Below are 15969 nucleotides of genomic sequence, written 5' to 3' on the forward strand. Positions count from 1 at the left end.
TCACCCAGAACCCTGGGTCAGGGGACTTACCAGACAGGATGAGAAGGAAAGACTGATTATTGGGGACTGCAGCGGATGAGATTTGAAAACATGAGAGCTTAAAGATGACAAGATGGTGGTAATATACAAGAAAGAGAATACAGCCAAAACATCATGCAAGAGTTAATGAGAGCAAAAAGCTAAGTGCATTGTATGTGATAGAGGTGAGAGCAGGTGGCAGAAAATAGACAGGTCAGAAAATGAAAGATGTAGAGAACTAAAAGGAAGAGAAGAAAGTAATAGTTACTGTGAAGAAATGCTGAAAACAAAGAAACTAGTGTAACTTAAGGCCAGGTGGGTGGCAAGAACCAAGGGCATGTTGTAGTGCCAGTTCCCACCTATGGAGTTCTGAGAAATTGTTATCTGGGGGAAGAATCCTGATGGCACATGTGCTGAAATAGGCACCGATGCTGTGCAACAGGTTATTGTGTGTTGCCAGTGCACACCCATTGCATATGCCCATTCATCTCAACTGATATCTTGGCAGTAGTCATACCAATGTAAAAGGCCAAACAGCGTTTACATAACAGCTGATATATAACATGTATCATTTCAAAGACGGCCATTCATTTGATAGTATATGTTTGGTTAGTTACAGGGCTTGTTATAGGTTGTGGGTGATAGGGGGGTGCATAGGGCACCTTGCAGTGGGGCAGTCACAGGGCTGTAGGGTAGGGAGGTAGGTGCAGAAGGAGCACAGGATCTGTAAAGGATCTTGCAGAGATTGGGAGAGCAATAAAAATCTATTCTAGGTGTGGTGGGCAAAACATCACACAAAGTGGACCTCATTTTAGGCATGATTTTAGGACATCATGACCTTGTCAAAGTAGCTAATTACTACATTCAAGATGAGGATAATACTGAGTGACAGGTGGTGTGCTCTTAAGCTGTGTTTTGTGGGGATCAGCAATACTAGGATTGGATGTGATGCCCCAGGAAATCTGCTTTAGAACTAGACTGATGGGGTAATTATGTCCAGGGAAGTCTGAGGTGAGAATGGTGGTGTATTGCTGTAAAGAGTCTGCACCTGAACAAATACATTAGCCTTGAATGCCAAGGCTGTATGGGAGGGAACTTTTGACATGGAAAGTATGCCAACTGTCAAGATGTAAGTACTGTTGCTTATTAGTAGGTTTAATGTGAAAAAAAGTGAGTAGCTGGCCTTTGGTGAGGGTGAGATCAACATAAAGGAGAATGGCATGGGATTCTGACAAAGAGCAGGCAAAATTTAATTGGGGGAATGTATTTAGAGATTCCAGGAGTTTTAACAGTCAGCCTCACCAGAGTCCATAGGGCGAAATGTCTCATTGTGAGGCTGACCTGTTAAAACTCCTGGACTCTCTAAATACATTCTCCCAATTAAATTTCATGTAATCCTGTCCCAAATCCCACACCACTTTTCTTTTCACCAAAGCTTTTTGCTGGACGTAATTATCCACCAACCTAGTTCAAAAGCAGATTTCCCAGGCCATCACATCCAATAGTGATACAGTTGATGCCTCCAAAAAACAGCTTCACAGCACACCACTGGTCACTCAGTATTAATCAGCTACTTTGACAAGGGCACAACTTCCTAAAATCGTGCCATGAAATGAGATCCATTCTGTCTGACATTTTGCACACCACACCTAGAATAGCTTTTTGTTGCCCTCCCAATCTCCGCAATATCCTTGTCAGTCCCTATCCTCTTTCTACCACCATCTCCATACCCTATGGCTCCTACCCCTGTGATCATTCCCGCTGCCAAACATGTGCTATACACCCTCCTACCATCACCTATAGCAGCCCTGTAACTGGCAAAACATATACTGTCAAAGGGAGAGCCACGTGTGAAATGACACATGCCATGTACCAGCTGTTATGTAAACACTGTTCGGCTTTTTACATCGGCGTGCCCACTGTAAAGTTATCAGTTAGTATAAATGGGCACAGGCAGAGGGTGTAGACTGCCAACACTCAATAAACTGTTGCAGAATGTGCTCTACACTGTGACAGTTGTGAGCTCGATTCCTGTTTCATCACACGGGACATCTGTATTCTTTCCCCAGATATCAGTATTTCAGAACTCTGTAGGTGGGAACTGGCACTACACCATGTACTTGGTTCTCGCCGACCATCTGGTCATAATTTAGGTTACTTTCTTTGGTCTCAGTATTTCTTCACAGTAACTATTCCTTCCTTCATTCCCTTTTAGTTGTCTACATCTTTCATTTTCTGACCTGTCTTTTTTTTGCCGTCTCTCTCCACCTCTATCATGTACAATGTACTTAGCTTTCTGCTCATGCACAGTGTTCTAGCAGTAATCTCTGCCTTGCATATCACCCTACCTTCCACCTGTAAACTCTCTGGTTTTCAAATCTTGTTCAGTACAGTCTTTCCTTCTCATCGTTTCCGGGAAGTCTCCTCTGACCCAGGGTTCTGGGTGACTTTTCTGAACTCTGCCCCTTTCCCTAAATCTCAGCAGTCCTTTTACTTCACCTCTCTTCCTTTCCCTTCAACCCTAGTGCTAGAAGAAGGAGCCACTGACTCTGAAAGTTTACATACATAATAGCTGTTATATATGTGTTCTCCTGCTGCCGCTTGGTGATGTTTTTCATCAATGCAATTAAATTATATTTTCAAAAACCGATTATTTTTGTTGATATAGCAGAATACGTTTCTTTGTTCCAGTGGCACTGGAAGCAAACCTGCAGACTACCCACAGAAGCCTCTGTACAACCCCAATTATTTCGGTCAGCCACCAGGCACCAGTAAATTGACACATGAGGCCAGATATCCTGGCTACCAACAGGGCTACCCAGGATATCAAAACTATCCAGCTGGATACCCCAGATCTCCTGGGGATTCTGGAGGCCATGGAGGCTACCCGTCATCGTCAGGTGGTAGCACTTACGATGGGCACCAACAAGTGTACACTGGCTCTCCAGGCTTCGTCCATTATCTGAGCAACAGATACTCTGGTGGCGGCTCACAGTGGAGTCCTCCAGGATACACATCCAGCTACAGTATGATGCCAGGCCTCGACAGTATCTACAGTGCCAGGGGCAGCCGTTTCTCGACAAGCTATCATTCCAGCCAATTTGGACTCTCAAAGAATTTTTTTAGGCCAAGCTTCCCAACCATCATCTCCTTGCGAATACCACAGTGAGTACAGCTTAGGCCATCATTTTATTTTCATTAGAATTTTTCATCCAGGAAAAACCCAGAAATTTTTTGGGATTCTGAGTATTTTTCATTGTTTTAGTTTTCAGATAAATTTTTGTAGTTTTGACTGGTAAGAACTGGTACTTTAACAAAGAATTTTACGTTAGTCCACTGCTGTAGAATAATACTGCAGCAATAAAACATAAATGAGAGAATAACACCATAATAAATGTGCCATTTGAAAAAACAAAACACTGTGCAAACACAGACGAATCTGTCGAAGGCTGTAGGATGGAGACTATGCAATACTTTGTAACAACAAAACTGCTTTTGATGAGCATGATGTCACAACTGTTTACATTTCTAACAGTTCGCAGGAGACTACTGTAAATGGTGGCTTCAGAAATGTTATTTTCAAAGTAAATTTCCTTTTACACAAGATGAATTAAGTTATATGTGACAATCATGCAGCATTTGACTCTCATTAGAAACTTAACACTTTGAGGACCAGCCACTTAGAAAAATTTTGGGGCGAGAAAACCAGCCATTTATGCCATTATTTAAAATTTTACTGGTTCATTTGTGCTTGATATATTATAAAGGGTTATACACACTAAAATATTGTACGTGCAAGCTTAGTGTTTCTTGTCACTGTGCTGTATGTATATTAATTTAAACCATTACCTTTTCCTATGTGTGTGATTGGACTACTAAGTCATGTTGTTATTGACTGACTCATCACGTTTGTGTCCTATATTCTGCTGTCATTGACTGCGAGATCATGTGACTTGAGCAGTGACTGGCTGACAAAAGAGCAGTGTAGTTTTGATTTCAGTGCTTCAGAAGTAACTATGTGTATTCAGAGGAATTAATATTAATGCTTCCATAATACAAAAATATACAATATACATGTTGCCGCACACCAAAGCTATTCCAAAAGGTTTTTTTTTTTTTTTGCTGTATTTCGTTTCCTAAAGTGCTGAGAAGTTCTACACTGGTGTATGAAACCTTTACCTTTCAGAGGATTGATAAATTTGAGTATAGAATGTTTTCACGTGGGACAAAGTGTATTTTTAAGTGGGAAATCCGGGAGTTTTTTTTCTTGTCTGTGTACAATGTTAAAAGAACCCACACTGGTCACTCTATAGATATTGGACTGGTACCACCTGGTCATGTGATCCTCTATCTCTGACAAAAGTCATGTCAGTGACATGAACATATTTCAGTTGTTTGTGTGGAATCAGTATAGCAAATTCGATCAACGTGGATACTTGACAGAATGGCAGAAAGGAGCCGTCATGTTTGAAAGTGGCCATGACCACACGTTGAATGTAGTTATCTGATTTGTCAGTGTACTAATGTGGGCTATCCAACATATCTACGAGGAACAATGTACCTCTTGCAGCCATATATTATCTTGGTACATACGTTTGTAGCATTCTCGTTTTGTGTGTTGGTATTCTTGTTGTTATGGGTTTATTTATCAATTGTCATTTTTTATTTGTAGTTAACAGGGTATATATGACCCAGGACAACTGGGAAATCTGGGAAAAACCCGGGAATTTTTTCATCTGGGAGAAAACCGGGAAGAACCCGGGAATTTTTCGGAATTCCGGGAATTTTTCATTGTCTTAGCTTTCAGTTAAATTTTTGTAATTGTGCGTGGTAAAAATTGGTTCTCCTGCTACTGGAGAATGAAAGAGCAGAATAAAATATAAACGAGAGGGGAAAAAAAATAAAACTTTAGTGGCAAAGGAAATGCACAATTTACAACAACAAAACACCGAGCACACACAAGCGTCTGCAAATAGCAAAAATATGTCAAAGGCCATAGGGTAAAGACTATGTAATTCTTTGTAACAATAAACTGCATGCTACATGACGTCACAACTGTTCAGATTAGGTTCATTAATAGCTGCAAGCAGCCAGATGCCAACGAGAAAAATATTTCTCACGCGCCCTAGCTGCCAGATTCACGCATGCGGAGAGTTGTCTGAGTTGTAGTGGGGAGGGCGTTAGGCTCCACATGACCCATGTTTGCGTTAAGTGATTTTGCTGCTTCACTTCATTTACAGCTCCCACATCAAATGAAAACAAAAAGGATTTCTGTGGCTGGGAGCTATCAAGTGAATTAAAATACACTTACATAATTACAGAGGGCAAAAATATATTATTAGTTTCAATTTACTGATTTTATTTTATTTCCAAGTTATTAGCAGTCAAGCATTAATCACCTTGCAGAACAATGAAGTTATTTTTGCAAGTGCGCTAAAGAAATTTGGCTTCATTAATCTTTCCGCTGAGGCAATCATTTTATTTGAAACGAAGTGTTTCATTCCACAGTATTGGCCAGTTCCAACTATTCGCTGAATTTCAAGTGCACGTTATCATCTTCTGTCATGTATGGCATTATGCCATAAGAAAGAACCAAAAATGAGATCATAGAGTTCTGGTACTCCAAGAAAACTTACATCCTAAAAACAGCACTGAAAACCTTAATATCAGATGGGACGTACTTCATTGTGAATCTGGAAAAAAAACCAATGTGCACTTCAAGGCAAATGATGCATTTTAGTATGGTTTACAAAATTCTGATGCTCTTGGGAGTATCCTCTGATGCCCTGTTTCCTTTATGGTGTAATGTAAGCTCTCTTAGTGCTTTATACATATGAATATGAGGGTTTCCTACATCACTGCAGCTGCTTACGTGCAATAATGCCTGTTTTCTCGCGCTCTCTGGCAACTGGTAAATCGAACCTATTTCTAACAGTATTGCGAACGGTGGTTCGAAAAGTGCTACTTTCAAAGTAAATTTCTTTTTACGCAAGATGAATTATGTTGCGTGTGAGAAAGTGCGATTAATCTCTAAATCACAGAGCATTTAAAACTGAACACTTTGAGGACCAGCCACTTACAAGAATTTCAAGCCCAGAAGACCAGACATTTATGTCATAATTTTAAATTTAATGGCACATTTGTGTGATGTATCTTAAAGTATAACACAAGCAAAAAAAGATCAGTATTACATGTGAAATCTTAGCTTGTGTTGTAGCTTGTTAATCATAAGAGACCAATATTAGATGTGAAAGCTTAGCTTTTCTTGTAGCTATACTATGTATATTAATGTAAACCGTTAACTTTTCCTCTTTGTGCTTTCACGCTATGTAACCAGTGATCTTGCTATTGGCTGACTACATCATGTGTCCTATGCTCTGAATATCTGCTGTCATCGGCTGGCGAGATCTCGTGGCATGAGATATGATTGGCCTACAAAAGGAAATCGCAACCTCGGTTTCAACGCTCTGGAAACTAATGTGCTGTGTTTGGAGCAATTTGAATTTATACTTTTTTAATACGAAAATATGCAGCGTACATGTTCCTGCAAATTAAAGGTCTTTCCAAAACTTCTGTCCCCCAGCTTTACTTTTTTTTCCGGGAAGTTCTACACCTGAGTGTATTTTATTCAAAGGATTGATAAGTTTTACAGTTCCAAGGGAAAATCTATGGAAAACCTATTATCACTTAGCACCAGAAAAAGTGTATTTTCGCCCGGGAAAAAGGTTATTTTTTAAACGGGAAATCCGGGAATAATCAGGGAAGTTTTTTTCCTTGTCCCCATATACACCGAGTTCACTGTTGCTGTTTGAGTTTACATATTGTCATTTGTCATTTGGAGACAGAGTGGAATTATGGACGCTAGAAAATTGAGTGCCAAGTGGAGAAATTGGAACATTTCCAATATATTCTTCTGTTTGAGTTCAATAGAGGGGTGACAGCAGTGGAGGCAGCCTGAAACGCCATTTAACAGAGCACAGCAAGAAAATGGTTTTCTCATTTCAAGGAGAATTGTGTTAACATTAGTGATTCTCCATGTTCAGGAAGAACTCCAGAGTTTGATGAAGATAGTTTATGCAAATTAATCCACAATGATTTACATCAGTATAATTGAGAACTAGCAAGTGTGATGAACTGTGATCATTTCACCATTGCGCAATGCTTGCATTCATTGGGAAAGGTTCAAAAATCGGGTGTATGGATACGACATACTCTCTCTGCTTGCTCGCCATCAATTGGCTCATGAGCAAGACAAATCATTCTATCCTTTATCATTACTAGTGACAAGAAAGGGTTTCTTTGTGCCGACATAAGGGAAAGAAATGAGTGGTTGATTCGAAACAAAGCAATAGTTCCCCCGTCCAAAGACCTGTGTGCATCTACAAAAGATAAATTTTTAGCACCTAGTGGAACAGCGACAGTGGGGTGTACTATGAATTGCTTCCCCGAGGTGTAACCATCAATGCTGAAATTTATTGTCACAGGGTGTATACGACCCGGGACAACCGGGAGATTCGGGAATAAACCCGGGAATTTTTTCATCTGGGAGAAAACTGGGACAAACCCGGGAATTGTTTAGAATTCTGGGAATTTTTCATTGTTTTAGCTTTCAGTTACATTTTTGTGATTTTGACTGGTAAGAACCAATAATCTAACAAAGGATATTACTGTATGAAACAAAACATGAACAAGAGAAAAAAGAAAACGAAAATAAAACTTAAGTTGCAAAGGAAATGCACCATATACAACAACAAAACAGTGCTCATACAAGCATCTGCTAACAGCAAAGTGTGTAAAGGCTTTAGGAAGACTATGCATTTCTTTGTAACAACAAATTGCCTTCGATGAGCGTGGCATGACAACTGTTTAAATTAGATTTGTTTGAGCTGTTGCGGGCGGGCTCTTGCGCATGTGCAGTTGAGTCGCGTATGGGTGGGTAGCGTCCACGTGACCTGTGTGTACGTTCAGAGATTTTGTTGTTTCCTCTTCATTTTATTGCTCTCACGTTAAATGATAACAAAATGGATTTTTGTGGCCGGGAGCTACCAAATGAATAAAAATACGTTCGCATAATTACGGTAGGCTAAAATTTGTTATTAGTTTCAGATTTTATTTCCACCTTTCTTACACAACAATTAAGTTATTTTTGCCGGTTTGGTAAAGAGATTTGGCTTAAAGTTAATCTTTTCTGCTGAGGCAGTCAATTTATTTGAAACAAAGTGTTTAATTTCACACTATTGGCTAGTTTCAACTGTTCGCTGCATTTCAAGTGCACGTATGGCACTATGCCATAATAAAGAACCAAACATGAGATAATACAGTACTATTACTCCAAGAAAATTTACATTCGAATGTGCATTTTAAGCCGAATTATGCGTTGTAGTATGGTTCACGAAATTTCGACGTTCTGATGTCTTGTTTCTTTTATGCCATACGTAAGATCTTTTAATGTTTTACATGTACGGACATATGGGCTTCCTGCGTCATCGTAGCTGCGCAAGCACGGTGACGCCTGTTATTTGGCGCTTTCTTGCAACTGCTGAAACGAACCTATTTCTAACAGGTCATGGGAAAATATTGCGAATGGTGGTTTGAAAAGCATTACATTCAAAGCAGATTTCCTTTTACGCAAGATAAACTATGCGTGAGAATGTACGATAAATTTCTTAAATCACAAAGCGTTTGAGTCTCATTTAAAAATCAACTCTTTTGAGGATGACCATTTAGAAGAATTTCGAGCTCAAAAGATCAGACATTTACGTCATTTTACTGGCACATTTGTGTGATGTATCTTAAAGTGTAACACGCGCAAAAAAGATCAACATTATATGTCGAAGCTTATCTTCTTTTCCAGCTTATTAATCTTAAGAGACCAATACTATAGGTGAATGGTATATATATTAATTTAAACCATTAACGTTTCTTATTTTTGTGTTCACGCTGCTTAAGAGTGATCTTGCTATTGGCGCACTACATCATGTGTCCTATGCTGCCATCAGCTGGCGAGATCACGTGACATGAGCTATGACTGTCTTACAGAAGCGCACCACAATCTCGATTTCAATGTTTTGGAAAGTAACATGCGGTGTGTGGTGGAATTCAAATTTATACCTTCGTAATACGAAAATATGCAGCGTACATGTTGCTGCACATCAAAGGTCTTTCAAAACGTGTTTTTCCCCCCAGAGTTAAGTTTTCTAAAGTGCCGGGAAATTCTACTCCGGTATATAAAACCATAAACATTCAAAGGATTGATGAGGAAGAGTATACTGTTTTTTAACACGGAAAAGCCATATTTTCACCCGGGAGAAAGTGTATTTTTAACTGGGAAATCCAGGAAAAATCCGGGAATTTTTTTTCCTTGTCCACGTATACACCCTGTGTCAACAACTGGGACATCTTGCAGACACAGTTAGAGAATTGGAGGGAGTGGAAGAACTAGTGGGCCAAGGTATGAGGACTGCAGCCTTGGCAGCAGTGTAAGCGGCCTCGTTTCCTGTCAGACTGACATGATCAGGAGAGACTCCATAAAGAGTGAGCAAGTGACAGCTTTTCTGCACCTGTTGTGCTAAGGGATGGACTGTATGCAGCACACTGAGGCTCTGAAGTGAGAGAGTCGGAGCAGATGATGCAATTGAAAAGCCTGTGTCGTCGGATGTACTGTATGGCCCGTTACTCGGCAAAGAGCTATGCTGTAAATACTGACCAGTACTCCAGAAGCCGATACCAAAATCATCGGCGGTAATGATGAAGGCACACCTGACACCACAGTCAGTCCAAGAGCCATCAGTGTACACAAAGTACTATTGCAAAGTTCCGTGTGAAGGTCGTGAAACTTACGGCGATAGTGAGGCTGGAGTAGTATCTTTAGGAAGTGAATGAAGGCCAAGGTGAACACAGGCCTCTGCACGAAGCCAAGGTGGTGAAGGATTCACATCCATCGGAAAAGTGACAGGCAGTATGAAGTTAAATTGCTGGAACAAGAGCTGAAAGCAAACTCAAGGATGCTTCAGCATACAGACTCTTACCTGGGCTAGTATAAATGGTACTAATGGCCAAACAGATAACGTGATATTAGATAGTATAGAGATTGTGTAAGGGGGGAGGATGTGCAGATGCATAAATGAAACATCCATAGTCTAGTTTCGAAGGAACAAGGGACTGATACAAATGGAGGACGATGATCTGATCTGCTCTCCAGGAAGTATTGCTGAGGACATGTTAGGACACTGAGGGACTCTGTATAGTGGGAGGCCAGGTAAGACACGTGGGCAACAAACAGAACAGCAACAGGCCCAAGATTTAAAGATCATGAAAGAATCCAATTGCACCACCAGAAATTCATACAAATGATTTTGTCAGTTGAAAAGCAAAAGACATTTTTGATGCTCCATGAGTAAAGACAGTTGAGACATCACTGAAGATGCTGCTCAAGGAGACAAGTCTGTGGAGAATTGCATTATATGGAAAAATCATCAACAAAAGGGGAGCTGGAGACGCCCAGAGGGGAACAGTCCATAATAGGGTGAATGGAGATAGCAAACAGGACGACTCCCATGATGGAATCCTGAGGCACACTGTATTTTTAGATAAAGGTGTCCGACAAGGCAGAAGCTCTCACATACCTTGAAAATTTGGTCTTTTAAGAATTCCTGAAGGAAACAGGGCATGCGGCCATGGAAGCCCCACGTTTAGAGAGGATGGAGAATACCAGTCATCCAGCAAATGTTCTAGGCTTTCTCCAAATCGAAAAACATGGCCTCAGTCTGGTATTTCCACATAAAACCATTCATGACATGCATTGACAGAGTGACAAGATGATCAACTGCAGAATGGCACAAAAATCTGCACTGTGCAGTGGTTAGAGAATTGTGAGGCTCAAGCCACCGTACCAGCTGGACATGAATCATACATTCCATCACCTTGTAAACACAGCTGGTGAGAGAAATGGACCATAATAGAGGGAGGTGTTTGTCCTTGCTGGGTTTAGGTATGGGTGTGACAGTGGCTACACTCCTGCATCTGGGAAACATGCCCTCTGCCCAAATGTGATTGCACGTATGAAGGAGAAGATGCTTACGTGCAAGAGAAAGGTTCTGCAACATCTGAATGTGAACATCATCCAGCCCTGGGGCGGAAAATCGGAATGAAGTGGGAGCACAATCTGGCTCCCTCACAGTTGTTGTTGTTGTTGTGGTCTTTAGTCCTGAGACTGGTTTGATGCAGCTCTCCATGCTACTCTATCCTGTGCAAGCTTCTTCATCTCCCAGTACCTACTGCAGCCTACATCCTTCTGAATCTGCTTAGTGTACTCATCTCTTGGTCTCTCTCTATGATTTTTATATGTTTTTTACCCTCCACACTGCCCTCCAATGCTAAATTTGTGATCCCCTGATGCCTCAGAATATGTCCTACCAACTGGTCCCTTCTCCTTGTCAAGTTGTGCCACAAACTCCTCTTCTCCCCATTTATATTCAATACCTCCTCATTAGTTATGTGATATACCCATCTAATCTTCAGCATTCTTCTATAGCACCACAATTCGAAAGCTTCTATTCTCTTCTTGTCCAAACGATTTATCGTCCATGTTTCACTTCCATACATGGCTACACTCCATACAAATACTTTCAGAAACGACTTCCTGACACTTAAATCTATACTCGATGTTAATAAATTTCTCTTCTTCAGAAACACTTTCCTTGCTGTTGCCAGTCTACATTTTATATCCTCTCTACTTTGACCATCATCAGTTATTTTGTCCCCAAACAGCAAAACTCCTTTATTACTTTAAGTGTCTCATTTCCTAATCTAATTCCCTCAGCAACACTCGACTTAAATCGACTACATTCCATTATCCTCATTTTGCTTTTGTTGGTGTTCATCTTATATCCTCCTTTCAAGACACTCTCCATTCCGTTTAACTGCTCTTCCAAGTCCTTTACCGTCTCTGACAGAATTACAATGTCATCGGTGAACCTCAAAGTTTTTATTTCTTCTCCATGGATTTTAATACCTACTCTGAACTTTTCTTTTGTTTCTTTTACTGCTTGCACTATATACAGATTGAATAGCATCGGGGAGAGGCTACAACCCTGTCTCACTCCCTTCACAACCACTGCTTTCCTTTCGTGCCCCTTGACTCTTATAACTGCCAATTGGTTTCTGTAAAAGTTGTAAATAGCCTTTTGCTCCCTGTATTTTACCCCTGCCACCTTTAGAATTTGAAAGAGAGTATTCCAGTCAACATTGTCAAAAGCTTTCTCTAAGAGTACAAATGCTAGAAACGTAGGTTTGCCTTTCCTTAATCTTTCTTCCAAGGTAAGTCGTAAGGTCAGTATTGCCTCACGTCTTCCAACATTTCTGTGGAATCCAAACTGATTTTCACAGAGGTCGGCTTCTACCAGTTTTTCCATTCGCTTGTAAAGAATTCGCGTTAGTATTTTTCAGCTGTGACTTATTAAACTGATAGTTCGGTAATTTTCACATCTGTCAACACCTGCTCTCTTTGGGATTGGAATTATTATATTCTTCTTGAAGTCTGAGGGTATTTCGCCTGTCTCATACATCTTGCTCACCAGATGGTAGAGTTTTGTCAGGGCTGGCTCTCCCAAGGCTGTCAGTAGTTCTAATGGTTGTCTACTCCCGGGGCCTCTCTTCAGGAACCACATGTTTGTCTTGCCTTTCGACAGATACCCCCCCCCCCCCCCCCCCATTGTGGTTGCACCTATGGTACGACCATCTGTATCATGGAGGCACACAAGCCTCCCCACCAACGGCAAGGTTCATGGTTCAGGGGGGGTACACAATACAGACGCCATTGTAGTATTCTCAATTCTGAGAAGGGAAGGGTACTATGCGACCCTCCTCCACTCGTTTCTGATGGAGGAAGGTAGGGTGATAGTGGGTGGAGCTCGAAATCTCTGCAAAATAGCTGCCCAAGGTGTTGGAGATAGCAGTAGTTTCCACGATGACATGATGTGCTACTGTCAGGCTGGAAACTAGGGAATAGACCTTGGTCCCAGACAGCAGTTGGTGGTTGGCCCACACTTCACAAGAGGGAGTGGAACTGTTAAAAGAACTAGTAAAAACCAGCAAGCTTTCCTGCTATCCTGAAGAATGCAATGACACTGTGCACACAACTGTATGTAATGAATCTATATCTACATGGATACTGAAGTGCCTGGCAGAGGGTTCATCGAGCTACCTTCCCAATTCTCTATTATTCCAATCTCCACACAGAAAGAACCAACACCTGTATCTTTCTGTACAAGCTCTGGTTTCCCTTATTTGATCATGGTGATCATTTCTCTGTATGTAGGCTGGCGTCAACAAAAAATTTTCGCATTTGGAGGAGAAAGTTGGTAACTGAAATTACATGCGAAGATTGCTCCACAGCGAGAAATGCCTTTGTTTTACTGATGTCCAACCCATTTCCTGTATCATTTCAGTGACACTCTCTCCCCTATATCATGATAAAACAAAATGTAATGCCCTTATTTGAACTTTTTTGATGTACTCCGTCAATCCTATCTGGAAGGATCTCACATCGCACAGCAGCATTCTAAAAGAGGACTGACAAGCATTGTGTAGGCAGTCTCCTTAGTAGACCAGTTACATTGTCTAAGCGTCCTGTCAATAAAATGCAGTCTTTGGTTAGTATTCCCCCCACAACATTTTCTATGTGTTCATTCTCATTTAAGTTATTCGTAATTGGAATTCCTTGGTATTAAGTCGAATTTACGGCCTTTAGATTTTACAGATTTATCATGTAACCAAAGTTTAACGGATTCCTTTTAGCATTCATCTGGATGAACACCACTGCCTGTTAACCTGATATTTCAGTGGAGGGCTGTCGCACCTGCTGATGTTATATAAAATCTGTATCCAAATTTTCTGGATCTAAAAGTTTTGACTTTTATTGAATAACATCATTAAAAAGACAATAAACTCAGTCACCAAATCATTAGCTTTTATTTTTAATAAATGTGTAGAATTTGGAGTTTTTCCGGATGCATTTCAGGTATTAATAGTTGTCCCAATTTTTAAAAAAGGGGACAAATATCTTTGCCAAAGTTGCAGACCAGTCTCCATTGTTCTGATATCCTCAAAGATATTTGAGGCATGGATACACAAATAAGCAGCTTCTTTGAAAAACAAAATATCCAGTGTAACAATCAGTTTGGTCAGTTTGGTTTTCACAAGTGGAGAAACACAACAGGTGCAGTCTTGGAAATGATTGCCAAACCTTAACAGCTTTCGAAAACAATCACATGATATCACTGTTATTATGTGACCTAAGCAAAGCATTTTATTGCACTTGTGGTGGCGTACTACTGAGGAAACTAGAGTTTTATGGGGTGAGACAGAGCACTTTAGCTGTGATAAGTTCTTATTTAAGTAACAGAAAACAATTTGTATCATTCAGAAATGTAAATTTTCTGTAATGGAAATTAGCACAGGTGTATTACAAAGGTCTATCCTTGGACCCTTCTTCTTCATTGTAGCTATCAATGATTTACCTCATAACACAGCCCACCCTGTCGGATCGTAAGCTGACAATACAACACTACTTACCACACAACAGAACATTCCAGATCTGAGGAGCCTAACAAAAGAAACACATAATAAGGCCCTGGACTGGTTTGCAGCCAATAAGATCCTGTGCAATCATGATAAAATCCAGCAACTTTTAATGGGAATATCAAATGAAATAGACAACAAGTCAGCAAAACTCTTAGGTATTTACATTGACTCGAAACTCTATTGGGAGGAACGTGTCAATCACATATGTGAAAAAATCTGCCAAGTGGCGTACCTTATCTTGAAACTAAGCTTGGAGCTTGGAGTACCTTAGGGTGATGTACTTTGGGTTACTACAGTCATATGATTATATGGGGGCACTCCCCTCACATCAAGAACATTTTGAAATTACAAAAGAAAAGGTCTTGCACATAATATGTAAAAAAGGTCATAGGGTGCCCTGTCGTTCTCTCTCTTCCAAACTTAGAATACCTGCAATTGTAAATTTATACATTTATTTGTCATTAGTCTACATTAAAAATAATATTTCAGAATTTGTTGCCAGAGGAAAAATACATGAACACAACACCAGAGCTAAGGGTAAGTTAGACATACCATGCCACAGATTAGCAATAACAGAAAATTCCCACAAAGAAAACTCACTCAAAATGTTCAATAAACTGCCAATTCATGTTCAGTCAATGCATATAAATTTAAAAAAAAAATTAAGTAGTACAGCTGGCTGTCAAATCATCCATTTTATGACATTAAAGAATTCTTTGAGATGCCTGAGGAGGCTTGATCTACACAATTTAATCTATGTTGTGTGTGAATTTTATCGTGATAGTAGCTTTAGAAATGCCTTTGAATTGTTAAACTGATTAGCTCTGCACTGGTGGCCACTCCCACCTTTTCCAACATTTGGGAAACTGCTTGCTTCAGCGGAATTTTGACATCTGTTTCTCTTGCTGGCAATTATATCTTTGCCTGAAAACTTTCTTGCATGGGGTTTATTTATGCTTCGACAATACTAACACACATTAGTTGGTGGAAGGTTGAATTCACAAACTTTTACGTGAAAGTCAAGATTTATGCACAATGAGTGGTGGAAAAACTGTGTTTAGGAAACGGAGGTTTCATGGAAATTGGTTTACCAACAAGAAAAGAGGAAACAGCTTGAAATGAAGAACATAAGCACTCAGCTTCAGCATCAAAACTTGGGACAGGAGAATTGTACAGGTGCGTGAATGATGTTGATATGGATTCCATTGGATTCAGACTTACGATTTAGGACTTCTCTGCCAGACTATAAAGTTTTCATGTTCATGTGTTAGCTGTAAAAATACAGAATGCGTGATTGTTGTTGAAGAAAGAAGAGTCGGAATAGCTTGTGATTTTAAATTAATTTGTCATTCGTGTGACTATGAATTT

At 40.2% G+C, this 15969-nt stretch overlaps 1 protein-coding gene across 2 annotated transcripts in view; it reads left to right on the forward strand.

Moving 5' to 3' along the window:
• LOC126106503 (uncharacterized) overlaps positions 1 to 15969 on the forward strand; it is a 154187-nt gene that overhangs the window by 57721 nt on the left and 80497 nt on the right. Inside the window, exon 3 of one of the 2 annotated variants that reach the window (XM_049912820.1) lies at positions 2710 to 3183. The exons of the other annotated variant lie outside the window; for it this stretch is intronic. Within the exon in view, the coding sequence (XP_049768777.1) occupies positions 2710 to 3183 (474 nt within the window). The remainder of the gene's footprint in view (positions 1 to 2709; positions 3184 to 15969) is intronic. 2 annotated transcript variants of the gene reach the window in all.

The sequence above is a fragment of the Schistocerca cancellata genome, chromosome 10 (genome assembly GCF_023864275.1).
Source record: "Schistocerca cancellata isolate TAMUIC-IGC-003103 chromosome 10, iqSchCanc2.1, whole genome shotgun sequence".
Classification (NCBI taxonomy): Eukaryota; Metazoa; Arthropoda; class Insecta; order Orthoptera; family Acrididae; genus Schistocerca; species Schistocerca cancellata.